The 27,286-nt window shown below is 38.5% G+C and overlaps 1 protein-coding gene across 3 annotated transcripts in view; it reads left to right on the forward strand.

Moving 5' to 3' along the window:
• LARS2 (leucyl-tRNA synthetase 2, mitochondrial) overlaps positions 1–27,286 on the forward strand; it is an 89,544-nt gene that overhangs the window by 42,870 nt on the left and 19,388 nt on the right. For all 3 annotated transcript variants that reach the window (XM_082304787.1, XM_082304788.1, XM_082304789.1), the window contains 8 exons: positions 1,167–1,326; positions 4,608–4,712; positions 7,691–7,806; positions 8,795–9,078; positions 11,908–12,006; positions 14,253–14,390; positions 23,174–23,277; positions 24,484–24,666. In XM_082304787.1, coding sequence (XP_082160913.1) covers positions 1,167–1,326; positions 4,608–4,712; positions 7,691–7,806; positions 8,795–9,078; positions 11,908–12,006; positions 14,253–14,390; positions 23,174–23,277; positions 24,484–24,666 — 1,189 coding nt within the window. The remainder of the gene's footprint in view (positions 1–1,166; positions 1,327–4,607; positions 4,713–7,690; positions 7,807–8,794; positions 9,079–11,907; positions 12,007–14,252; positions 14,391–23,173; positions 23,278–24,483; positions 24,667–27,286) is intronic.

Genomic DNA, 27,286 nt, shown 5'->3' on the forward strand with positions numbered 1-27,286 from the left:
CTCTGCACAGCACCTTCTCTGTCAGACCCAAGCTGACCTCAGGCAAGCCACGTTATTGACGTTTGTCCATTATTTCATTTATTACACACAGGAATTAAAATAATGAAAACCAGACAATTAGGTAGTGATGGAGCTACACAGAAGTCTGGATAGAATGAGAGGAAGGAAAGAGAAACCTCAAGAGAATTATAATCATCTGGAGAAAAATGGTAAAATTTGAAGTCCCTCTGAAGAGATGCAAAAGGCTTTTTGAATATGATAGTGACAAAAGAGGTTTTCAGAGACCCTGATGGAATTTCAGCCCTTGGGCTTCAAAGCTTTATTGTGGTCATTTACTCTGGTGTAAGAATTTAACAGTGACTTCTTATTTTAAAATACTGACTTTTGGGGAACCTCAAATTAAGACAGCTTAAACTTTCTTAATACCTCTGAATCGCATGCTGCTAGAAGGTGCATTTTTGTATTTAAGTTGTTTTTGTCAGTTGTTTCTGAAAATGTATATCAATACCTGTGGTAGAAAAATCTCCTTCTAAGACCCCCATACACTCCACAGTTAATTGACCTAGAATATAAAGCCTGTTGATAGTGCTGGGTGATAGTTCTTAAGCAGTCTTCTGGGTTTATTACTCTCATTTTATGTCCAGTTGTTTTAATGTTGTGCCACCTTTTATTATTTTATTCCTGTACATAAGTTGCAACATTGACTTCATCAGAGAAGTGTGGTAGAAAGCCTGGTAGCTGAGAAAATCTTGAATTCTCTTTAGATTTCAGAGGTAACATCTCATTTCCATTTCTTGGAAACAGGGCATGCATATTAAAAGGAAATAGAAGGATTCCAGGTTACTTAACCAGGGGCTGAATCTAGCTCAGTAGCATGATTTAATATTACATATGGCTTTAGAATATAAATATTTTTATATATATTTGGATAAACTGAGGCAAGATTGTAAAGCCACTTTCTCAAGGTCTTAAAAGTAAATTTTGTCAAGATTTGATTCTGGAAGTTCCCAATAGTGGGAATGCATCTGGCTTTGATAATCAGAATTGTATATTTCTACAGGGTGATATATATTTGTTAGCTGCATAAAAAGGAAGGGGAATCTAAAACCACTGCACTTCCAATGGAGAAAAAAATAAATTAATCGGGGATATTTGCTCTTTTTCAGGTTAATGGTAAAGTAACAGAAGAGAAGCTAGCAGCTTACACCTATACGCCTGAAGCCATTTATGGAGCTTCCCATTTATATATATTACCGACTCACAGGCTGCTGCATGGGAATAGCAGTCTCAAGGAAGTCTTTCAGAGAGAGTTCATCCCAGGGAAAGGTGATATTTTTCTCATACTGCATTTTGTTTTAGAACAGTAACAATTTTAGCGAATGATCTTCAGAGAATGTGTGTCAAGCTGAGCATGAGCTATTCCTGTTGAGAGGGAACAGGTCTTTTGATTCTTTGTATATGTCAAGCAGTATCACTTCAGCCTGTCCTGGCTTCAGATACAGTAACAGCAGCTACGTTAGAATTCTTCCTTTTATAATGGCTGTAAAACTTCATAGTATATAAAAGCAATGGAACAGATTCTTGTTTCGTCATGTACCAGAAGTGAATAGTCCAACTCTGACTGTGTCAGCCCATTGGAAAATCTCATGGCTATATGGTAATTTGTCGTTAGCACAAAGACAGCAGAACCAACTCTTGCACCAACGATGATCTCTTCCTGTCATAGGGAATGTAAAGAGGGCAAGTGATCATTAATACATAGCAAATTGGATCATTGATACATAGCAAAACAATACTCTGCTGTGCAGATCCTTAGTTAATACAAGATTCTAATGGAGTAAATTAGGAGTAGTCCTATGGCAGATCCCAGCTTGTACAGAGGATACAAATAAGAAGTAATTCTTTAATTGGTGTTGATGGGTTTCCTGAAGGCTCCTACCACCAATTCTGCCTTTATTTAGCATCTCTGGCCTGCTATCTTTTTGTTGTTTGGAAAACCTGAAAATTATAAGAGTAAATACAAAGTATACTGAATACTTTTTGTTTCCACTTCAGGCTGGGTTCAATATTTACTTTTACCTCACTGGTTAACATGTGGCTTCATTGTCTATATAACATCTGATGTCAACAGCAATGAAGCAGGAATCTTGTGGGAAATTGTGATGGTTGAGCATAACATGCTTTATTTTTGAGTGCTTCATTTCTATAACCTTAATAAGGTTTGCTTGCTAGCAGAAAAAAATGGAGTGTGATGAGTATGTAGAGCCCTTGTCTCAGAGGTGAGCAAAGCTTGGAGAATTTTTATTAAGGAACAAAGGAAGAAATTTGCATTTTTTCCAATTCAGCCAAATCAAAGCACTAACCCCAGAAACGCACATCCATGTACGTGCCTGTATCTTTGTTGGATCTTGTGCTTTCAGCCAAACCATACAGGTGCAAAACTTGTTTTTAGTAAGGACTACAATGTATTTTTTATATTGTTTTTATGTGAAAATACTTGAAAGGCTTTTTTTGTGTCTGTTAAGAATAAACTTCACCTTTTGGTTGAGCTAAATTAAGAAACTCTCATGCAGAATAATGACAGCCATAAGATGCTGAAAAAGAGGCTTTAAAGTGGACACAATTCCAGAATTGTAATTCTGCTATTGTTGTGTACTCTGCTACTCATAAATATACTTATATCCATTTTTGGGTTGAAATTGGCTGATATTTCTTAGTATTTCTTTAGCATTTCAAAGGCACAGACTGGTATTTTCCAAAGAAGAGAATATAAAGGAGAAGAATTTCTACATGGACTTTCAGATTTGCATTTCAGCCATGGTATATACAAAGGGCCAACAATGGCACTTAAGTAAAAAGAAATTTTTTATTGCCTTGGATAGACCATATTTTCACATTAACCAAGATTTTTTTAAAACATTCACTAGTAACATTAAAATTTTAATTTTCTTTTCAGCAGAGATAGTCTTTTAACTCCTTTCTTCACTGTGTTCTCATTTAAATAATCAGGAGGGTATGTTTTTATGTTTTCTGGGAGAGGAAAAAAAAGATGTTGTATGGCAAAGTAACTTAAAATTCTAATACCTTTACTCTTGGGGTACAGCTCTGTCTTTTAGGCTATCATTATTTAAATAGAGGTGAGCAACTGGTTTTCAAACATTCTTTTTTTTTTAGCCTAGCAAAATTTATGTTAATTTAGAACCTGGTAAGTCTTCTAGTTTTGTCAGTGTGAGATATCTGAGATAAAGATTTGATCCTTACATTGTTCATTGACTCATTATAATATTATGCATACATTTTTTTTACATTTCTAACTGTAATATCATCTCTTTATGGCTATTGTAATAATGATGTGAGCAAATGAGCAAAAGAAAGAGTACCTTCATAAACTGCAGTTATTATTTGGGGTTCCAGCATAAAATCAAAATTATTGCTGGGTGGAAGCGAGAAGTTATTTTTAAAAGCAGACTGTCCTACCCACTCAGCATCCTGTTCATGAGACTTTTTGCTTAGTTGCTTTTTAAGAGGGAAATGATTCCTTTTGTACATTTTTTAAACAGAGGAGGAAAGCTATGTGCAGTGGTTTGAATGTGAGAAATTTTGTCTAGAATATGGGTATCTCAAAGACCAGAAATTTGAAAAAGTAGTAATCAGAGATAAATAAATATATTGTTTGTGTTAACAAGACTGATGAGATATAGTAGCCCTGTTGTCTAAAATGCTGTTATTTTATTTCAAGCAGATTTTATGCGTAGCAATACAAGACTGAGACTTTCCTCAGGTTAGGTATGAAGATAGGTGAAAGGAAGCTCTTAGTAGTCTGTATTTTAATTATTTTAATTATTTAATTATTTTAATTATCATCAACGTAAAGGCACTGAAAAAGTTAGAAACAGGCCCAAATTGAGATGTGGGGTTTGAATCCTCAAAACTTGGAGTATTCAGGTTTGATTTTCTTCTTGCCGAGCCACCAAAGCTACACATTATATATCAATTCCAGTTTATCACCCTTGAATTTCTCCTATTCTCTCTCCCCTTCCCTGTGGACATTAGGTTCCTCATCTCTAATATGAATATGAATATTCTGTTTGGAAATCAATTGCTTATTTACATATCTTTTTTTACATTGGTCAATATTTCTCATGCTTTGTATTTCTTCTGTAAGAAAGCAAATCATAAGCATAGTATACATGCTGCCCTTCAGTTTCATCTGAATAACTAGATTTTTTTTTTTGCCTAATTTTGTAATGTCTGCTAGTATATAATTCAGGGCTTTCTAGAGCCAATTCATTCAACTCTGCAGCACGCACATAGTGGTCAAGGACTCACTATTTTTTATTCTAGTCCAAATCTTACTCTGTTTTTATTCAGGTGTTTGTTATAAGTATGTTTTCTAATCATGAGAATTTATCAGTCAGACTTACTGACTATTTTAATACATCTGAACTTTTTTGAAATGTGATTAGGCTTTTCATTTTCTTTCTTATTTAAACAAAATTCTAATTTAAATTTCATGCATGTTTAAGATAAACTGAGTTTTAATAGTGAGTAATGTTCTTAACATATTTTCTGTCATATTTTACTTTGATCATTACGTTTGTTTTCAGACTCGCTTACTTCAGTGACAGCTGTGAATTTGCTTACCAATCAGGAGATTCCTGTAGTCATCTCAGCAAAAACCAATTTTGAGAATTTTCTTGATACTAAAATAGGTATGTGACATTTAATGTGTAACTGAAATAGTTTAGTTTTCAATTGGTGTGTTGGAGCACCAGGTACTGTTGTGGCAAATCTTTGAACACGGTGGCTCTCTTCTGGACTTTGGAATCCTGTTCTTCAATACTGTTCCTCAGTAGTGAAGAAGGAAGGGAAGAGTAGCTACGTGGAATCTGTCTGGGGGAGAGATTTACAGAATGATAAATTTTAATGCAAATATTACAAAATTAGTACATTTAATGAGCTAAATTTGAAGATCTGCATATCTTAAGAGGATTGATTACCTACAGTGCAGGTGTATTTGGCTGTCTCTCACCATCTTTAATCAAAACAGAACTGTACTATTGTTTGACATAAACATTTTGCAAACAACCCAGACTTCTAGCTTGTTTTTTGTCTTACGTTTACATAAATTATGTGCATCCTTACAGAGAAATGTTTCAGGCAGTAAACATACAAAACTTCCAAGTTTGACTTTTATCTGATAATATTTGTCTCGAGATGAGTAAAATAAATCAGAACAGATAATAATTCTGTTCAGGTACTCTTGGACAGTTATCTTGGGCCCTTTATCTCTAAAGGAAGCATTCCCATAATTTAAGCACCTACTTTAGGATTGAGCATCCATAAGTGGAGGGGGAAGGGCATTGCTAGAGGATACTCTGAATCACCTGGAGTGGGCTTCTCTTCTCAAAGTCATCCTGTGAAGCAGCTTGTCTTACTCCTTTCCTGCATAGGGAGCCTAGCCCCCCAACTTAGGTGGTTAAGTACATATTGTTAGATGATGTGATTGTCCTTCTAAGTAAAATTAGAAATTGTACTACCTTTTAAAAATTGTGTCCATTTTAATCTGCAAAGTCTATCTTCATCAGTAGCACCCACCAAGCTTTTTGTTTACTGTTGTGTTTTGCTGTGGTTTCAGCTGCAATGAGTAGGCAATGTTCTGTGCCAGTCCTAATATGAAAATAGTTCTTTGTATCTTCTTCCCTCTTTCCACTGCATCCTTATCCCTTAAGTCCCTTTTGTGCCTCCCTGTTGTTGATACATCTGTCCTGTCCTGGAGCTACTTGTTTTTCTCTACACCACTGCTGATGTTGGCTGGTCCTGCACAACAACTGGACTGAATAAAACCAGCTGACGCTGCAAAAATGTCTTGGATGACCCTCACAAGCCTGATAGAAATTATTCACTTGGGCTCTATACCTTACTTACAACATGCCCACATCTCACACTTCAGGAATGAATCTGTTTTTGAGAACCAGAACCTCTGCTCATGTAAGAGAAGCCAAATAATTGAGATAACTGATCATATTTTTCATTAAAAGCTTTCAACTTGCTCATTGGCACGTACCTTGGCCTTATGTCTGTTGGAAACAGCCCAGCTCTTCCCGGGAAGTTCTGGATGCCAGCTGTTGAGCTTTGCAAATGTACATTAATAGCATCATCTTTTCAAAAGAAGGAAGACCAAAAAGTGGGGCCCGCTTTTTTTGCATTTGTAGAGCATATGGTGAAGCCACCTGTTGCAGGCTGCAGGGCTCTCTGACAAATTAAGATACATACATTATTCTATAATAGGGCCTTCAAATGGCAAGAGCGTACATCTCCTGGAAAGATAAAATAGCAATTCCGTATTTTGCTAGTTAGGGAGTTATTTGTCACAGGGCAGTTTTGCCTGGTTTTCTTTAGTTATCTGCTTCCAAACTTCCATATATTGACAGAGTTAATGTATAGCAGGCATTTCACTGCCTGAACAAAGATGATTGTTAAACTGGTTTTGAATGAAGTAGTTTGTATGTTAATAATTCTAATGTGCTCAGCAATATTTTGAGAGTTTCTTTCTGTAGTTTTCCCCAACCTAATGTTGGCATTGACTTGTTGAAATAAGTTTCTTTGCCTTTTAAAGAGGACAGCAATTGTGCAAGATTGTTCAAAATATTAAATAAATTATCACTGAAAGGAAAAAAAATATGCAGAAAAATTTATCTCCCAGTAGAAATCATAAATCTGTTAGTATCTCAATGTTATGTCAGAATACATGTAATAATAAAGTTAAGAAATTTCTTAATTCACCCTGAAAGGTGTGAATCTCCAAAGCAGAACGAAGTATCTTTCAAAATACATGCAGCAAAATCAGAGGGAAGATGTCATCATCTATCAATATGAGTAAGAAATATTTAACGATAGTGTGTCATTTTATGGTGCTGGTAAATTGCTATAATAAAAAGAAGTCTACGTGACTTAGAAGAGGAACTTGTATTCAAGATGTATGACTGACCCAAATAATAAGATGGAAAGGGAAGATAGCATCAGGGGCCTTAAATACTGTGGCTTCTATAACTGACTTGAACAGCAGTAGGAAGTGCTCTCAGTAGTGATACTCTGAATAGAAAATCGATGTTATTTGAATTGTTTTCCTGAGATTATAAACAATTCATGTCTTTTATAATAAGTTAAAGGGATAGTAATGTTAGAGACTGTTGTATTGTGGTACATTTTAATAAACTATGAAATTAGAAAGAGATTAAATTTACTATTGAAACAAGAGGACTATTTACACTGTTTGTTTAGTATTTGTTTCTCATATTAGCAAATATAATTTAAATTTTTATTATTTAAATATAGTATATTTAGATAATATAATTGTGTTGCAAATTTTTATTATTTATCCAAATTTTGTAGCTTTTTCTGAACCATCTGATTTTCAGCCTTTTCTGTGGTGGGACATTGATTAATACTTGGATTACAGAGAAACTGAGAAAATGTGTTTGTAATTATTGCTGCTTGAATTTCACTGCTTAAAGAACATTAGAACATTTTTATTGTTCTTAGATTTTTAAACTCCTTTGGGCAAACATAAGTCATTCTAAAGAGAGTGTCATAGAAATAAAATGTTTTATCCTCAAGTTGATGATTGATACCCATGTTAGTCAATTCCAGAACTAATTTTCTTTTTTTTATACTTCCATCTTCTTAGGAATACCTAGTACAAGTGCAGAAGATGCTGCAGTAGCTAAGAGTCTGGGCATTTCTTTCACTGAAGTCACTGAAACATTGCCAAATGGTTTGGAGAAAGTCATTAATTCTGGGGAGGTGGGTATACAAGTATGGAGTTCTTTCCAACTTAGAATAACAATGCAAACTAAATCTGTTTTCTAAAAGAGTGCCAAATGATTTGTATGTTTAAAGGCTTTTTTTTTTTTTTTTTTTTTAAAGAATCAAGCCAGGCTTATACTACCAAATCTCTAGAAATAATTTAATGATGAAATATGTTGGCTCTTCTGTAGCAATAAAATGAGGGTTTTTTTCCTTTTGTTGCTGGAGAAGACGCTACAGCATTGGTCTGAGTTTTAAAATGCAAACTGAATAACTGATCCTGTGTTAAAAGTTGATTCTTATTTCATCATCTCAATACGTTTTTAAGCGAAATATTAATATATTAGTCCTTTTTTCCACATATTCGTTGAAATGTGGCGTAAGCCTTTCTGGTAACATATCTGCCTGAAGTGACATAGAAATCTTATATTTAAATACAATATATATATATATATGGTGTTACAGCTCTTGAAAAAAATGCATTTGATAGCAGCCACAAAGCTCATGTTCTGTTGCATGACAGGTAGGGTCTAACTGGTTAGGATGTATCTGAAAGCAAGAGTAGAAAAACACCAGATCAACACAGGAAAAAGAAAGCTGTTTCACCATCCACATTTCCTCAGTCTCTACCTTGCATTCTGGAAATTTCAGCATACAGCAGTTGATTAAAATATCAGCAGTAAATGTAAATATCTGCCAATAAAGGCTGAAGGGGTCTACTGGGCTCTTTCTCAGCCTTGTTCTATTCAGGCTGTCAAGAACATTACCCTTTGATTGAGAATTTGAATGAATCAAGTAACTGGTGTGTGAATTGTCTCTTAGATAGAATGATGTTAAGCAGTGGGAAGGGGAAAATTAATATGAGGCTCATAAACTTTGACTCTCAGAAGTTGCATTTGTGACTTTTTTGTCTGTTCTTGCATTTTCACTGACAGCAAATAAATGTTTTTCTTTCTTCTTCTGCTTCTCTGTTTTTTTTAATCAGATCACAGGCATGACTCGTCAGGAGGCTTTAAAAACTATTACCCAGCAGGCCAAAAATAAAGGAATAGGTGGAGACCTAACGAGCGACAAATTAAGAGACTGGTTAATATCTCGACAGCGGTACTGGGGAACACCTATTCCTGTCATTCACTGCCAGGCATGTGGCGCTGTCCCCGTACCTTATGAAGACTTACCTGTCGTGTTGCCCAGCGTAACCACCTTCACGGGAAAGGGAGCCTCACCTTTAGAAACTGCTTCAGAATGGGTGAACTGTTCCTGCCCGAGGTAAGCCAATGCTGTTCTTACTGCAGACTCGGAGAGATCGCTTTGTACCTGCCTGTTTCTTGTGCTCTTTCTCTGAGTGTTGACAGCTGACCACTCTGAGCCAGGATACTACTCCAGAATGGTGTTTAGTCTGACCCAGCATAGGGGTTTTTTCTTATATACTCTGTAAAACTCCTTTTTTGTAACAGACACCCACTGCTATTTCTTCATAAACAAGCTGAAGCAAAGCTCACTGTTTTTAAGTTGGAGGAAAGAAAAAAGGGAAACGAGAATGATTTTTTTTTTTTTCCCTACCCTCCATTTCTTAACAGTATTTCTCACTTCATTTACTACAAGAATTTTCATTATCTTTTACCAGCAGAGTTCATATAAAGCTTATAATGATTATTGAATTATTTCCTTTTGTTGAGGAAACTAATATCATGTTCATTTTCTTAGCAGTAGTCCAACAATAAAGTGTTTCCTCAGCTATACAATTCTTTATCATGAAGAATCACATTCACTGTATATTAGAGATGACAACATGTAATTCAGATTGAAAGAGGTAGTAAGTATATGCATCTTGTCAGTGTTGTAATATTTATTGTTTGTAGTCTAGCTGTTTAAGAAATAAAACAGCCTAAATTAAGTACTGAGAGATATGTCATGAAAATCAGTTGTCTAATCTTGAGGGCTGCTTAGATACGCTGTACACTTGAGTTTGCATACAGGTTCTGCAGAAGAACTGGTAGAACATGAGTTATCCCCGAGAAGTTTTTCATCAGCAATGCAATGCAATGCTGCTGCTAACAGACTGACCAAATGGGAAGTATGTTATCAGGCTGCCAGGCAGGGGAATCAGATGTATAAATGGCATTAGGGGGTCTCATTGATAATGCAGCAGTTTCATAACATCTCACTGTACTTCTACATTTGCAGGGTAGCATAATCAAAGGCATTTGTTCAGTCAAAAATAAAGGCGTACAGGATTCGTTTCTTAGCCTAAAATGTGGTAGTTTGCTGAAATTAACTTTTTTTTTTTTAATTCTCACCTTTATTTGGCTTCTTAATTCTCACCTATTTGACAGCTATCTTCAGTATTGCTCATCAGCATGTGTGCTACAGTTTACAAATCCTTTGAGCTGTTGCCTTTGTGCGTGCAGTCTTCCTTGGTTTTCCTTGCTCTGAGAAATTATGTCGTCTCTTCCTTTAGGCCTTCTCTCCAGTAACAGGTTTTTTTTCATTAGTTGCATTTAATAAGGAAAGCAAGATGGAAAGATACAAAAGTCTGTGAGTATTTGAGTGACAATAACTTAAGCAATCATAAATGGGAGGAGATGCCCAAGTTATTCATTGTTATACAAGTCCAGGTAATTGTGTTAGTTGTCTGAAGATCATGTAATGAGATTACAGTATTGTGTCTGCTGTATAAATTTTGAAAGATGCCCATGCTGTCTGTGTCTTAGTGAGCCATGTCCGTTTAGAGTACAGGCAGCATCAGAGGCATAAAGCAGATATAATTATGGTTCAATGACTGTAAAGTATTCTTTCTTTTGACTGAAAAGCCATTCTGTTTCAATATAATACAGTATTATTTTACATTGGCCAAGTCTCTGCTTATATGTACAAGTTAATAAAATGGTTATTCTATATTAAAAAGCAGTTAGAAGTAAAAATTATTTACTGCGTTATTCCCATTGAAAGAAAAACTGGTTGGTAGAGAATGACCTGGGGCAGAGACAGAGAGAAAGAAAATGTTGATTCGTGATACTCTCCTAAACTTGCCTCAGCAAGCCAAGCTGAAGTATCAGGCAGACAGGCAGATACATGTTGCAGCTCAGTTATCAAGCCTGATCACAGATTAAATATGCAGTTGGAAAATATTAAATAGCCAGTGCCCATTTATTATGTATATTTATTACACATATACATACATTTAAATTTACATACATTTATAAATTGCATACATTGGTTACAGATAGCCAGTGGTATTCATGTGCAAGTTTGTCACAGGTTGCAAATTTTTATTTATATTAGAATAATCCCATTGTTTTAACACTAAGAGTTTTAAAGGGGGATCATTTACAACAAGTGGAAGTTTATTAAATGTGATTATTGGCTCCTACAAACAAATAATTTATATTCAGGAAGAAACTAGCAGAAAGTAACCTGAGCTTCTAAAATTTGTTTAAAAACTGTTTCTCAGGGCTGCCAATATAACTCCTAGCAAAAATTGATTTGCAGTAATCACAAATTAAAATTGTGCTGCAAGGTCTAGAAGAGATTTGCTGCATCTCAGTGAAAGCTGAAATGAAACTAGGTTTGTTTTTCCTGGAGGTGATAAATGGAATCTGCAAAGACCTTTTTGTACAGGCAATCAGAGAGGCAACCACCTGCTCCGTCTGCTGAATGTTTATAAAATTATTTGTCTGCTGGTACCTAACGAGTGTGATACATACTGAATTCCCATTAACTTTATGGCAAAGTACGCTTGTCTGTGCTTTAAGACTGGCGTCGTTTCTTGTAAAATGGCAATTCTAAAAAGTTCCAGGAACATACGGTGGAGAGGGCTGCCCGGTGCGGTGCCGCCTTCCCCTGCTGCTGGCTGTCACAGCTGTTGCGGCTTCTTTTTGCCTTGCATTCGGTTTGGTTTGGGAGGCAGAGGGAAGGAGAGTGGGCCCTATTTCTTGTGTTGGGCTGCTTCTGAACATATCGCTCTTCAGACTGCTCAGACCCGTTCAGTTTTCAATCTAAATGTCTTCATGGCCACTCTGTACGTACACGGTTTTTTTTTTTTCCCCAAGCTTATCACTCATCTAAAAAAAGCTTTTCTCCTTCTCTCTTGCTCAGGTGTAAGGCAGCAGCGCGGCGGGAAGTCGATACCATGGATACATTTGTTGATTCGGCTTGGTACTACCTGAGGTACACCGACCCTCACAACGCGGACAGGTGAGGGCTGCGGGCGCGGGGCCGTCGGGTGGGCCAGGCCGCCTCACCGAACAGAAGGGAAGGAAGAGGCCAGGCACTCCGGTGCGTCTAGCTTCTAACTGCCTTTGCAGAAGGCGGCGTAAACCCTGGGCCGCCCTGATTTTGTGCCTGTGCTCTGGCCTGAGCACAGCACAGGGTAGACTAGGAGTTGCTCTAAAAATGTGGCATTTGGTTGCTTCCATGCCAGGAGATCTACAAGAGCAGGATGTGTAGACACAGCTGTGTAAGCACAGGAGCTACGAGGCAAGGGGCAGAAGTTTGCATGAAAAGGGCATTAAGGGGCAGGGCACAGAGGAAACGTTCAGCTGAGGAGCTGAAGATAGTCCTTAGTGGAGGATGCCATCAGGAATGACAGCCTACCATGATTCTCTCCGAGTCTAGAGTGTACCCTCCCTGGCAGTACACTGAATATTTCAGTGTGTGGACAGACAGTGCTTTTCCACCGCTAAGAAGAGAAATAGTCCAGTGTAACCTACAGCTGCCAAGAACAGCACCCTTGTTTCTCTCCTTTTGAATTCTGGTAACTCTTGCTGCTTCCTCGTGCACAGACCTAAAGTGAAGTGGCATCACAGCAAGCTCCTGCCGTGTCGGCACTTCGACTGTATGCATAATTAATGAAAGGAGATTTTTCATGTGCTGCATATTAGCGGCTGCAGCATGGAGAGTGTGGGAAGATAGATGTAGTTATTTGGCTGTTTTTCTGCTTCACAGTCTGCCTGTAGTAGTGCTGCTAATAGCACTGTTTTTTCCAAAGAGGAATTAGTGGAACAGCTCTACTATGTAGTCTGAGGAAGATAGAAAGAGTTGCATTTTTTCAGATATTGATGCGACATGTAGGGCTGTTTGGGTATTTATTTATTTATTTGTTGTCCAGAGCAATGTCTGGCTACATACTACATACCAAGTGATACAGTATAGCTGGGCGAATTATATATATTTTTTTTTTTATATTGGCAGCACCAGTTTAGTTAAGCTAAAGAAATATCTTCTGTGAACACTTTCATTTCACATTAATTTTAATTATTTTCTAGTGATACTGTGAATTTATTATTAATTTATGCAGACTGCTTCCTCTCCAGTGACAGTTTAAAATATTTTTTTGTGCATGGACAAGAGGGACTTTTCCAGGAGTTGAAGATGAAATAGTCAGATGTAACATCCAGCTGTTGAAGTAACAGCTTAGTGTAGTTAAATCTGTTTTATATTGATTTATTTACTTGGGGTTTTTTAGCTAAGCTGGGTACACATAAACCCTTATTTCCGTAAGTCATATGTCACAGGTCTAGAAGTTGGGAGAATTACTCTGTTGATTTTGGAACCCTGTGAACAAGTTAGTTCTGAGTTGTTCCCCTAAAGACATGGATCCCAGCTCCACGATTTTCTTCTGGACTCATCTGTGAGGAAAAAAGTGTTGCTATTACAAAAATTACACATGAAATAATCAAACAAGCTGACAAAACAAGTAAATTTGTTAGAACGGGGCCATAAAGCATACATTAAAGCAGAACATACATACAAATGGTATTTCGAAGGCGGGAGCCCATTACAGGAGACCTAACAATATTTAATGAAGCAGCAAGCAATGCCAGGAAACCATGCAGGTGACCTCTAACGACATAGTAAATATGCTCTAAATGACAAATTTACTGTAAACTCATAGAGCATCCTTCTGCTGGAGTACGATGACTTACCTGACTCTTCAGAATGTTTTGCAGCCTTATAGTAAACTGCTTCATTGCCCCCTAATGGTAACAATGCAAACCTCTGATTAAAAAAAAAAGATCAACTGTTTTTGAGTGGGCATGTCGTTTGTCTGTCACCGTGACATAATTGTTTGTAAAACTTGATAAATACTAAAAAATTTAAAGGCTAGCCACAGGGTATTTATGAAAAAATCATTTAAAGAGCAAGCAAATATTTTCATCACTTTCTCAGGTAATATATGTGAAATCTTAGTTGCTTCCCTAAGATATATAAAAATAATATTTTTGTGGATCTGCTTTTTAGAGGCAATTAAAATTTTGTCTATAATTTAGTAAGCATATCACTTCTTAAAAATTAAAGAGATCTGATAGCAAAATAAAAGTTTTATTACACATGTATAGCTCTCAGTAAATAGTGGTGTCTAGTCAAGTATGATGAGCTACTGTAGTAGAGCTAATCTTTCTTTTCCATATTGTATTTTTTCTATAATTGTGTTTTTTCAGGCCCTTTAATAATGACTTAGCAGACTACTGGATGCCCGTGGATTTGTACATTGGAGGAAAGGAGCATGCAGTTATGCACTTATTCTATGCAAGGTTTTTCAGCCATTTTTGCCATGACCTAAAGATGACAAAACACAGGTAAGCCTCACATATTTCTATAAAAATCTTTCATATTTCATTTGACTAGCAAGAGTGTTAGTGGACATGTTTATGATGATAGAGCATTACATTGAATAAGCCTGAATTTTCCTGCTTGTCAGTCTTGGCTAACTACTTGGTTTCTCAGTCAGTTGCATTTTCTGTATGCATACATACATAGCATTTTCATTACATGAGTATTAAGTGGCTCAGAGCAAGTGATAAAATGTTGCTATAGATTTTCAGCCTGTAAAAGCTTGCATAAACTAGCAACTTCAGGCATTCTGAGTAGTGCTATTATTTCAAATTAGGTAACTTCATGCACAGTAATACCGTTAATTTCAGTGGAACCATGCATTTGTAGAAAAATAAGCACTCCTATAATTCACTGCAGTACTGGAGCTGAACAGTGCAAAACAGTTCTTGGTAACCAAAAGCAGTATCTGTATCTGCTGTCAATTTATTTTTTTATTTAATGACTTTCATATAATTACTTTTAACTACTCGTGTTGCTGAGGTTTAGATTGGATATTAGGAAAAATTTCTTCTCCGAAAGGGTTGTCAAGCATTGAAACAGGCTGCCCAGGGAAGTGGTTGAGTCCCCATCCCTGGAGGTATTTAAAAGATGAGTAGATGCGGTGCTTAGGGACATGGTTTAGTGGTGGACTTGGCAGTGCTACGTTAATGGTTGGACTTGATCTTGAAGGTCTTTTCCAACCTTAACAATTCTATCATTCTATGATTGTGCTATAGCCTAATTCATTATCTTCTGTTTTGGTTAGAGGTAAAGTTTGAGGCAGGAAGGTGAGTCATCTGACGTTCTATTCTTTGTCCTCTCAGGTTCCCAACTTGACATCCCCATTTCCAGTGAAATTCTGCCCTTTTTTTTACCCTAAAATGCCATCACAGGAATGCCTCAACAGGGAGGATAGTGAAATACTGCCCCATGCTCTGTCCAGTTCTCCCATCAGCAGAGACTTTTGAATAGATTGAGTCAAAATGAGTGATCCCATGAGAGCAACTGCTCAGTAATTTCTCAGCTGGCAACTCGTATGCATTCGTTCTTTACTAGTATCCGCTCTAAAAACACGATGTAAAAAAGGAACCTACATATACATGGCACTGAACTCTCTTGAATGCAGCAATTTTGCTACAAAACTAGAACTTAAGTTGCTGTGCGCCAGAAAAAGATGGACTAGTTAGTGGAGCCAGCAGAATATTTCCCTGAGTTATTTCATAATCATTTGATGAAAACAGGTGATGCGTTTTCATCACGCATTCTTGCCTGCAAAATAGTTTGCAGTGAAAGCTGTATTTGAGATTTTGGATGTGGATGATTTGTGTACCTGTGTTTCACCCTGTTGTCTCCAGCATGCACAGCTGCAGCAGGAAGGCTGCTCCTTCTCTGAGGGAGTGGGCCTCTCATAGCAGATCCTTTCTGTCATAGGCATTCTTCCTTTAAGCAGAGAATTTCAGAGCTTTTCCTTGCAAGCAATTTCAGGCTTAGCAGTTCTACAAAAGACTTCACAATCCTAATCTATCAGCCATTTAGTGGAGCTGTAACACACAGCAGCAAAATGTTCTTTTGCTAGTCAAATTCATCCATCTCCCAAAACAACATTAACTATGGTGGCTGAAGTATTGTCACTGTAAACTGAAACCACAAGGAAGGGGAGGTTTGCTTGCAAAGTAAGCAGTCGATTCTGGTGTGCAAGAAAATGAGGAGGTATGGAAAGAGGACAGCTTGGCTGAAAAGGGACCTCCTGAGTGAGCTCAAGCACTAAAAAAAGTGCATGAAAAGGGGAAGTGATGATGGGCTACCCCTGGAAGAATGTGGAAGCATTAACTGGGTAGGCAGCATAGAATTAGAAAAGGCCAGAGCTCATCTGGAACTGAAACCAGTGAAGAATGTGAAGGCAGTAAGAAGGGCTTCTGCAGGTACGTTGACAGGAACATCAAGGAGAGTGTTAGCCTGATACAAAATCAGACAAAGAGCCTAGTAGCAAAGGACGATCTTTGCCTTCACCTTTGCTGTCAAAGTTTGTGCTTAGTAGGAGAGTTTGAGGGAGAGAGGTACTACCCGCTGTAGAGTAGGATTGAGTTAGGGATCACTTAAGTAAACCAGACGTGTACAAGTCCATGGGACTAATGGGATGTAGCCAAGGGTGCTGAAGGAGCCGGCCTTTACCATTGTGAGGCTGCTGTCAATTGTTTTTGAAAGGTCATGGTGATCAGGGAATGTCCCTGTTGACTGGAGAAAGGCAGATGCAGAACTCGTCTTCAAGAACAGGCAAGAAGGATGATGCAAAGCACTTATAGGCCAGTCAGCCTCACATTGGTCCCCAAGAATATTTTAAAGCAAATCATCCTGGTAGTAATTTTCAGGCACATGAAAGACAAGGTGACTGGGAGTAGCCACTATGGATTTACCAAGAGAAATTATGCCCAACTTAATCTGCCTTCTTTCTGTGGTGAGATGTTTCCCTTTGTGGATGAGAAGAGAACTGTGCCTATCTTTTACCATGACTTTAGCAAGGCTCTTAACAAGTTCTCCCATGGCATCCTTGTAGTCTGACTAGGGAGATGCGGACTGAATGGGTGGACTACAGCATGGATGGAAAAACTGTCTGGATCATCAAGCTCAAAGAGTCAGTGTTCAAAGTCTGACTGGCAGCTGTTTGCAAGTGGTATTCCTCAGGAGTCACTGCTGAGGCCAATTGTATTTAACATCTTCATCAGCAACCTGGGCAGTGCAACAAAGTGCACTGTCAGCAAGTTCATTGCACGCTAGGAGAAGCCATTGATATTCTGGATGGCAGGGCTGCAATGCAAAGGACTTTGACAAGTTGGAGGAGCAAGTCTGAAGTGCTGACAGGAATCTCATGAAGTTCAGCAAAGGCGAATGCGGAGTCTGCACATGGAGCAGATTACCCACAGAAACAGACAGGGCTGGGCCAACTGTGTGAGGAGGAGCACAATAAAGAAGGACTGTAGGGGTCTTCGTGAACACCAAGTAAGACGTGAGTCAGCAGCAGGCCTGAGAGTATACTGCGCTGCATTAGCAAAAGCATGTCCAGCTTTGATTGTCTTTGCTCATCGCTCAGGAAGTCACATCTGGAATACTGAGTCCAGTTTTGAGCCCTCCCCCATGTGTGGGACTTTATCAAACCGGGGAGGGTCCAGTGGAGAGGGACTAAGATGGTCAGGGGCTGAAGCATGTGTTGTACAAGGAGAGGCTAAGGGAGTTGAGTTTGTTCACCCTGGAGAAGAGAAGGCTAAGGAGGTAGTCTAATTGCAGTCTACTACCGGAGGATTATTGAGAAGACAGAACCAGGCTCTTCTCAGAGATGTACAGAGAAAGGAAATGAGTAACAGTCACAGATTGCAGCAAAATCCAACTGGATAGAAGGAGAACAATTTTGACAGTGAAAGTGGTCAGACTGGAACACTTTGACCAGAGAGGTTTTGGGATCTCCATCGTTGAGTATTTTCAAAACTCAGCTGGACAAGGCCCTGAGCAACCTGAAGTTAGGTCTGCTGTGAGAAAGGCATTAGACCAAATGACCACCAAAGGTCCCTTCCAACCTAAATTATTTTAAGAGTCTATGATTCTGTAGCTGTATGAATTTGGAATGTGTTTTGTTCATACTCTGCTGTGACAGAGGAGTAGCACCAAAACACTGTGCCTAGAGTGGTATAAATATGCACTTAAAGCATTAGGTGCTTTTAAGCCATGAAGTCAAATTAGGATTTTGTTTTGATATGGAAGTCTCAACTCCTTTATAAATATTACCATGTGTCTTAAATATGTTTTACCACGTGCCTTAAATATGTTTTAGCATTGGTCAGAAGCCACTTTTGCTCAGTCTTCTGTTAGGACTGCTCAAGGGCTGGTCTGAGAGATCTGAAAAGGGTGATTAGAAACAACAAGCTTATTGTTAGGAAGCTTAAAGTCATGGTATCGAAGCCCACAGCTCCAAGGGAAAACATTAAAATGTTAAAAAGCACTGTCCTCTTGTGCATTTTCAATCTTCCTCTAGTAGCTCAGATCTTGTTCACTGATTAAAGTAGTAAAACTCTGCTACATCTCAGTTAATGAGAGCTGCCACCATTTAAAGTGTTACCTAGTAGCCTGACAATTTTTATGATTCTCCTATTAATCTGTAGTCATTTTTCATTTTGATAGGTTTTCTTCATGGAAATTTTCATTGTTTGTCTCCTATCCACCGACTTTCAAATCCATTGAAATGTTTCCTGATAGTCTTTAATTCTGTACTAATGGCTATTAATATAATAATGAGGTTGAAAACAAAAGTTCAAAATTTCATAGTTTAGATTTTCAATGCAATCTCTTTACATATGATGTACATTATTACAATAGAAATATTATAGGCCGTTCATTTACAGATGTCACACATGCTTTCATAGAAGAGGCAATGTTTATAGGCATCCAAAATTGTAAAGGTATCTAATATAGTTTAAATATCCCCTGAACATGGGGCATGATCTTTTATTTTCTTTTAATGCATTGAACTGGAGATGGTGGGAAGTGCTGCTCATTTCCTCAGTAATGACAAGGCAGAATAAATAGCACCCTCTGGGTATTGGTACATGTGACAACAGATTAAGCCCAAATTGATGCCATTTTATTTTAGCAATCTGGTCTGTAAAGTGCCTCATTTCTGGAATTAATTCGCTAGCCAGTCAGCCCTCCCTGCTGTGACCACTGCTGGGAGAGGGGCCAGGTAGGCAGCTGGGGCCAGCAACCTCCTCATCTGTTCCAGCTTAATCCGCCATGGCGAGTGTGGGCTGACAGACTCAGTTACACCTGCTCAACTGTATTATCGGCAGTACAAGTTACACAGAATTTGGCCCTTTCCTAGACTTTAGTAACTAATCAGTTCTGTCTGATCAGTAGTTGTAAGTGGCACCTAGCACACTTTCTCTGAAGGATTATAAAGCAATAGAAAAGTTTATTGTTGCCATTGAGTCAGCAGACTTGATTGTGATAGAGAGCAAATCTGTTGAGTAAGAAGGCACTATTTTTACATAGATGCATTACAGAATAAGAGGATATGTGTGTGTGACAGAAACAGCTTATTCTGTAAAGGAAGGATGTTAGAACTTCTCTACGTTCATTAGGGACTTTATCACTAGCGTTGATTTTAAGTAAAAGCACTCAGCTATTGACTGTGTAAAATCTGAACGTTCAATATTGTTTGATCTTTATTCCGCCTAAAACTGGCAGCTGCCACATCCCCCAGTCCCTTCTGGCCTCCTACAGGATTGCCAAATTGTTACAGATAAATCTAGCTGCACGCTTCACAAGCACCAGAATTCAACTGATAGTGACTGACCAAGGTCTTGTCTTGACTCTAGGGCACAGCGTCAGGCTCTCTCAGCCTTTCTAGACGTGTGGGATGCAAATACATGCAGTGGGCTCCCTTGCTAGAGCTATCCCTTCTTCTGAGTCCACTGTTTATCATTGTTGAAGGCTTCACAGAGTCCTTCCAGACAGGTCATTTGTAACTGGATTGGAAGTCTCGCTAGTCACCTTGCATAGAGTAGAGCGAGGAGCCTGAGGACATGGCATTGAGCAGGAGGGCCTGATCTGTCAGTCACGCTTGTCACTCCATCCATTGTGTGCTCCTATATAGAGAGATTGGTCTATCATAGAAATGAACCTGTATATGAACATTACTGAAAGGGAAAAAATGGATTACGCACTTCATGGCTAGCACAGCTGATCCTTCTTGGAGGTGTCAGGCAGACTTCACAGGTGGGGTCCCGTCTGACGTACAACATGATCAAAAGCTGCACACAACTAAGGCCACAGTGCCCATTCTCCAGCATGGGCGCAAACAGACTTATAGGCAGGTGAAGGCATGTCCTGTTCCAGCATACTTATAACTTAAAATGTGATTGAGCATTCAAAAAACTCAAGCCACCTCTTCACTTACTGTGCCAGAAGTGTCTGTCTGTCCGGACAGAGCTGAGTTTCAGTTGTTCCCAGTGGTATGGCTCAGGAGGTATTTATGACACTAGGCCATGAGTGGGTGCTGCAGTATCTAGATCAGAATTGCATCGCATCTGATGTTCTGCGGCATCTTGGCAGTCCCCTTCCGCAGCCAAGAAACACATCGCCTTCTTCGAAGAGGAAGGTTTTAAGTGTGCGGTTTTATTAATGTAAATTAAAGTGTAATTATGCGTGTCACCATGAGATGGAGCCACCACAACACTGGCAAAATCACTGTGTGCTTCAGGAGAAATTCAGTACAGGGCTCAATTTGTTTCTGAGCCCTGTGTTTTTCAGACAGGCTCTGGCTTTCTCATTTTGGGCATGTCTCCATTCTCCTGCGGTCTCCCACTCGCAACACGTGGGGTTTTTTTTCCCCATACTTGGTAATGTATTTTGTATTGCATTTTTGTAGCCTCTGTCAGCATAAACAAAAATAGGAAATGCTCATTCCTGCATTCAGCTTTTAATAACTTGGCATATGATCTGAACTAACTTTTTGTCATTAAAGATAAGTGTTCCTTGAAAAATCACTTCCAGTGGAGAGCCCTATCTGATTCGGATGTTCTGGCTACCTCGTTAACTTTATTTTAGATAGCAGCAAGTGCAGCTATTTTAATAACTGTTCGAGATCTTAACCAGACTGAATTCTGAATGATAGGGGGGAAAAGTCTTTTTAGTTTTCCTTGGTGTAATGTCTTTAGTTTGTGGAAGAAACTTATCCTGAACAGTTATCTCCTGAAGCATTTTTACACCATTTGTTGATGGTAGGATTACAAGATTTTTGTTCCCTATTTTCATCTTCTAATTCACTTGGGTAATTTGAGATAATTTTTTGAGATTTTAGATAATTATTACCTCCTATTTTTAAAATACTTTTTCGTGTTTGTACTGTCTAAATTTGGCTTCAGTTGTCATCCCCTTAAGTTCCTTTAATTGATTTATAAACAACAGGGTTTTTCAGGCAACCTATGAAATATTGTTTAGAAAAATATTTATAGAGATGCTTGAATTGCTTCTCTTACTTAACATTGTTGATAAAACCAAGTGGCATGGTAGAGACTAGCGCTGCGTGGTGACTGAATGGTACACTATGCGCCAGTGCTCGCATAATATTTAGAAGTTTACAAAATATGCAAGGAAGAAAGCTCATGTTTAAATATGAATATGTTAAAGATGAAGTATGAAGCCTGTCACTTTCTCTCTCCCAGTTTAAAGCTTTTCTTTCAAATATCTCCTTACTTCAGTCATCAAAAGGGTTTAAAGGCTAGTACTTGGAAGATATCTGCTTTAATACAGTTAAAACATCCATAATTGTTAGATAATTTAATAATAGTTTAACTATATTATTAAATAAATTACAGTGGTTTAAATCATGAGATAAATTGTCATATAATTTATATTGCCTCATAATTTAAAATACTAAAATGACTTCATGAAAGTGAGTAGTGTTTTGGATTATTACTTTTTTGCACACATTATGTAAAATGTGGAAGCCTATTTTTACTTTTTCTTCTTTAGATGGATGGATTTATTCTAGCTTTTTGAAAAATATGTAAATATGTGATGCAATCTTTTTACATAAGTTGTTTTGGTAAATATGTGGGGCTTTGTTAGGTGGAAGTGGGGAGGATTTAGATTGCTTAGTGTTGAGCACACATGTGAGCATTAGGAGGTGCAAGTCAGTAGTAACCAGCGCTGATTAACATGTCCTCCAAAATGATGGTCACCAATGTCTTCGTGCCGCAGGATTCCATGAGAAGACTCCCCAGACTGTGTATGCCTTCTGGGTCTGGCTCCATACCTCCTCCCTGGCCCCTAGCATTCTTGGGGTTGCTGTTAGAACTGCCTTGCTTTCCTGACCTGTTGAGTGGGGATCAAAACCTCTAGAGATTAATTTTGTTGTCTTCTTTTCAGTGAAAGCAATGACAGACATCTGACTCGATTAATTAGAAATACAAGGTCATTAAAGGAGGTGGCAGCAATTATGTATCCATCAACCAGAGTAGTGTTTACTTAGAGTTTATTGCTGAGTGCACCACTGCCCTTAGCTTTGGTCCTTTTAAGGCTCTTTTTAGTTCTATCATACACACATTTGATGAGAGTTTACTCTCCCTGATACAAATTTTTCTAGAAAAGTGAAGTTTTAATGTTCAAGATGCTAAAAAATTGATCCACTGACGTGAACTTCCCAGCGTTGCCATTTTTCTAGTGAACTTTTTTCTTACAGCTAGGTCTTCGTGGCTAGTTCTGCAAAGGGATAAGGCATGCAAGTGCTTATGTTAGAGAAACTGTCTTCTCCGTTTATAGAAGGAAACGTGCAGTGAGATTTTGATTTGTTCAAAATGCTGTGCTCCTCAGAGAGAAGCTAGAACTAAATATTTGTAAGACAGTGCGGCCAGGTACTTGAATACTTTTACAAATGGGGATTTAAATTGAAGTTAGTGAAATTGCACAGTTGGCCAAGAAACTTTTGTGTATTATCCATATGCTAATTTGAAAAGTGACGTTAGAACAACTCAGTACTAAATCAGGATGCAAGAATGTGTGCAGAATACAAATAAATACTTATACTTGCCAGCCAGCCACCATGAATAAATGCACAGAGTACGCTTTCTAAGGTGACACCCATTTATGTATAGTCAACTTGAAGTTCTTGTTTCACTAAATAATTGTGCCTGATTGGCTCAACACCTGAGGCTTATCATAAAGTATGCTTTTGACAGCTCTTTTCAACAGACAACTTTCTTTTTCCTTCCATCCTTAGGGAGCCTTTCCATAAGCTCTTGGTTCAAGGCCTTATCAAGAATCGGACATTCAGACTAGCAACAACAGGCCAGTGTTTGAAGAGAGAGGAGGTTGATCTCACTGGTAAGAGAGACTGCATGGGAAAACTAGCACAAATGCATCCAGAAAGTCAGGGACTGCTTTGGTGTAGAAGTCTCAGTGCTGGGAAAATTTGGAAGAGAAAATTAATCCTTGTAATATTTAAACTGGAGAGCAACTTCTGTGCGTTTTGGATTCATATCCACTCTGAGTGCACAGAGACCCTACTAATCCAGCAGCTGTTATTTGCATCCAAGCACAGAAACAGTGCTATGGTATTATTTTAGCTCCAGTGTAGTCCAAAGGACCAGAAGTCAGTTTTGTTAAGACAATGCTCAGCAACTTGCTGAATGGAGCTAGCAGTCCCAGCAAAAAGACAACCTACAAAAACACCATGGCGAAGCTAACACAGATGTTGGTGTATTCAGTGGATACTAGGCACATGTAACACAGGTATAGGAAAAAGTGCTGTTTCTTAACTTCGGTCCAGTGCCTTCACTGCATAAGCTGGTGCAGCAGCCCTTGTTTGGGGAGCTGTAGCAACAAGAGTGGCTTGGTCATATTTGCCTCCCTTAAGCACTCCTCTCATGCAACCTTGTTTTCACTGTTCTCTTGCACACAAACCCCATAAGCCAGTTAAAAAACAAACCAAAAAACCCCTTACATTTACCACTATCTGCTATCCTGTTTTCTTCCAGAAAAGCTAGGACTTTTCCATAGCAGGTGTTTTTGCTCGGTTGCACCTTTATCAGTGTAAATGCCCCTTTCCATCTCTAAGTTCATGCAACAGAAGGCACGTTCTTGTCAGGATAACTTACTGCAATTGAAACCTATGAATTGAAATCTGGTGTTTCTAAAAGCTAAGTGCAGGTCAAAATTGTACCAAATCAGTACACCTATCTAGGAGGTTTTAAATGTCATGGTTATAACAATGCTTAAGTCTCAGGGGCTATCAAGGTAGCACAGAGGATGAGTGCCAGATATAGCTTCCAAACAGTAGAAAAAGACTTTGTCATGATGCAGTGGAAGCATTGGGATATTAATTGTGTTAAAACATGAAAGTAGGACAAATTTGGGAGGGAAAAGGGTTACAATGGCTTTTCCTCTTTAAGCTGTTTGGAAAGCAAAAAAAAAAAAAAAAAAAAGGCCACTGGAAATAGTTGTTTCTTCTTATACTTAGGGAACAAAATTAATTGCTGTTACAAATGAGCAAAATTTGTTTTCATATTTTGTGTATGTCTTAATATTTAGGAACTGAACCAGTTTACGTAAAAACTGGTGAGAAGCTCCAAGTTGCTTGGGAAAAAATGAGCAAATCTAAGCACAATGGAATAGACCCTGACGAATTAGTGAAAGAGTATGGCATTGATACCCTACGTCTTTACATTTTGTTTGCTGCTCCTCCAGAACAAGATATTTTGTGGGATACTAAAAGTAAGTCGGATTGCTTCTGCTGTTTGGTTTGTTTTTTTTTTTCCTAGTGTGTTGCATTTTAAACACAAAATTCATACAGTTCTTGATGCCCAAGTTTTGGAAAAATTGGATCAAAAAAGTATAATGAGCAGTTTTATTGTTTGTTTCTTTTAAAAGAGAGAGGGTCACAAAGCTGTCACTGAGAGGCAGCTTGCAAGATTATTGCCAGAAGCTTACCTCTTTCAAGCTAAAAGCATGTGTGAAAAGTACTTCTCAAGTGGTATTTTCTTCCAAAATAATAGAGTGCAAATCTGGACCTCATTCGCTTATTTTTTTATTAGCCATGATTGATTGACTGAAAATGATTATTTTAAGATTATTTTATTCATTATCAGATGTTCTTTGTAATCATATCAGATTACAGATAAAACTTCGCAATTTTTTATTATTTCCATTTATTTACACATGTATGCAATGGCTTTTGTAAGCTGGACCACGGAATACTTCTCAGAAGAATCTCATCAGAAGATAATCAGAGTTCCTAGTAACTAATATTTGTACACCCATGACTTTTTTATGAGCTTAGTTCTTGAATAAGATAAGATTTACCCTCCTACACACTTATTTACTGCCATCATGCAATTTTTCATACTGACAGATATTAATTTCTTTTATCAGCTGTGGTTCATACATTTTAATGTAGTCTTATGCATACATTTAAATCTAGCCCTCTTGTTGCATAAGGCTTTAATAAAACACTCCATACCTGGTTTTAAAAGGTGTATTTCTTCATTCTTTCTTGTGTTAGCTTCTTGCTAACTAGTTCTAGTTCAGCCTGCACTAAGCATTATTTCAGTTAGTGTCTGTCACCCTTTACATTCATATGTTTTTATTTACATAGTATTGCACTGTTGTATGTACTGGAGGAGTGCGCTATATGACTTTTCTCAGTTGGCTTTCTGTCATCATCTAATCATAACAGTAGAGAGCTAGACAGATGAAGAGGTAATGTCTCTTAAAAAAACGAACTGCTGGGAAACAAGCTGTAATTCCTGCATCCCTAACAGTACACAGGTACATCACTCCTTCTGAAGCAGCTAATTCAGTGATACACAATCTTTTTGCTGTATTTTTCCTTCTTGAAAATGGAATAATTAAATTAGTATGAGAATTGTGGGTACAAAATCTTAGTTGCAAAGTATACTAGAGCTTGGTGGTTAAACATTCGTTAAGAAAGCTAAGCACATGCATGTATAATGCTAGCAAAAATGTATTTAGTCATTCAAACCAACCTGTTTACTGCTTGAGGAAATACAACAAAAGATTTCGGAGTTGTGTTAAAAGACTATTGGAACACGTGAACAAAAGGAGATGTTAGCAGCTTAAAGATACTTCCAGGGGGAAAAAATGGAGAGTAGGTGAAAAGCATCTCTTAAATCGTTAAGGTTTGGTTTGAATTTCTTAACGATAACAAAATAGTGAATGTTTAAATGGAAGAAATCAAACAAACTGTGGTGGATTTGACCTTGGCTGGATGCCAGGTGCCCACCAAGACACTCTATCACTCCCCTTTCCTCAACTGGACAGGAGGAGAAAACTAGGATGAAAGGCTTGTGGGTTGAGATAAGGACAGGGATATCACTCAGCAATCTCAGGTGAAACAGACTCGACTTAGGGAAATTAATTTAATTTATTACCAATCAAAATCAGAGTAGGGTAACAAGAAATAAAACCACATCTTAAAACACCTTCCCCCCGTCCCTCCCTTTTTCTGAGGTTCAACTTCACTCCTGATTTTCTCTTCTTCCTCCCCCCACTGGGGAATGGGGAATGAGGGTTGTGGTCAGTTCATCACACGTTTTGTCTGCCACTCCCTCCTCCTTCCATTCTTCCCCTGCTCCAGAGTGGTGTCCCTCCCACAGAAGACAGTTTTCCACAAACTTCTCCAACGTGAGTTCTTCCCATGGGCTGCAGTTCTTCACAAGCTGCTCCAGCGTGGGTCCTTTCCCTGAGATGCAGTCCTTCAGGAACAGACTGCTCCAGCGTGGGTCCCCTGTGGGGTCACAAGCCCTGCCAGCAAACCTGCTCCAGCGTGGGCTCCTCTCTCCACAGGTCCTGCCGGGAGCCTGCTCCAGCGCAGGCTCTCCACAGGGTCACAGCCTCCTTCAGGCACATCCACCTGCTCTGGTGTGGGGTCCTCCACGGGCTGCAGGTGGATATCTGCTCCACTGTGGACCTCCACGGGATGCAGGGGGACAGCCTGCCTCACCATGGTCTTCTCCAGGGGCTGCAGGGGAATCTCTGCTCCGGCGCCTGGAGCACCTCCTTCCCCTCCTTCTTTACTGACCTTGGTGTCTGCAGAGTTGTTCCTCTCACATATTCTCACTCCACTCTTCCAGCTGCTGTTGCACAGCAGTTTTTTTCCCCTTCTTAAATACATTATCACAGAGGTGCTACCACTGTCGCTGATGGGCTCGGCCTTGGCCAGCAGCAGGTCCAACTTGGAGCTGGCTGGCATTGGCTCTATTGGACATAAGGGGAGCTTCTAGTGGCTTCTCACAGAAGCCACTCCTGTAGCCGCCCCACTAACAAAACCTTGCCTTGCAAACCCAATACAGAAAATTGTCTTATTCAGACAATA

This window comes from Platalea leucorodia (genome assembly GCF_965183815.1).
Source record: "Platalea leucorodia genome assembly, chromosome: 1".
NCBI classification, from domain to species: Eukaryota; Metazoa; Chordata; class Aves; order Pelecaniformes; family Threskiornithidae; genus Platalea; species Platalea leucorodia.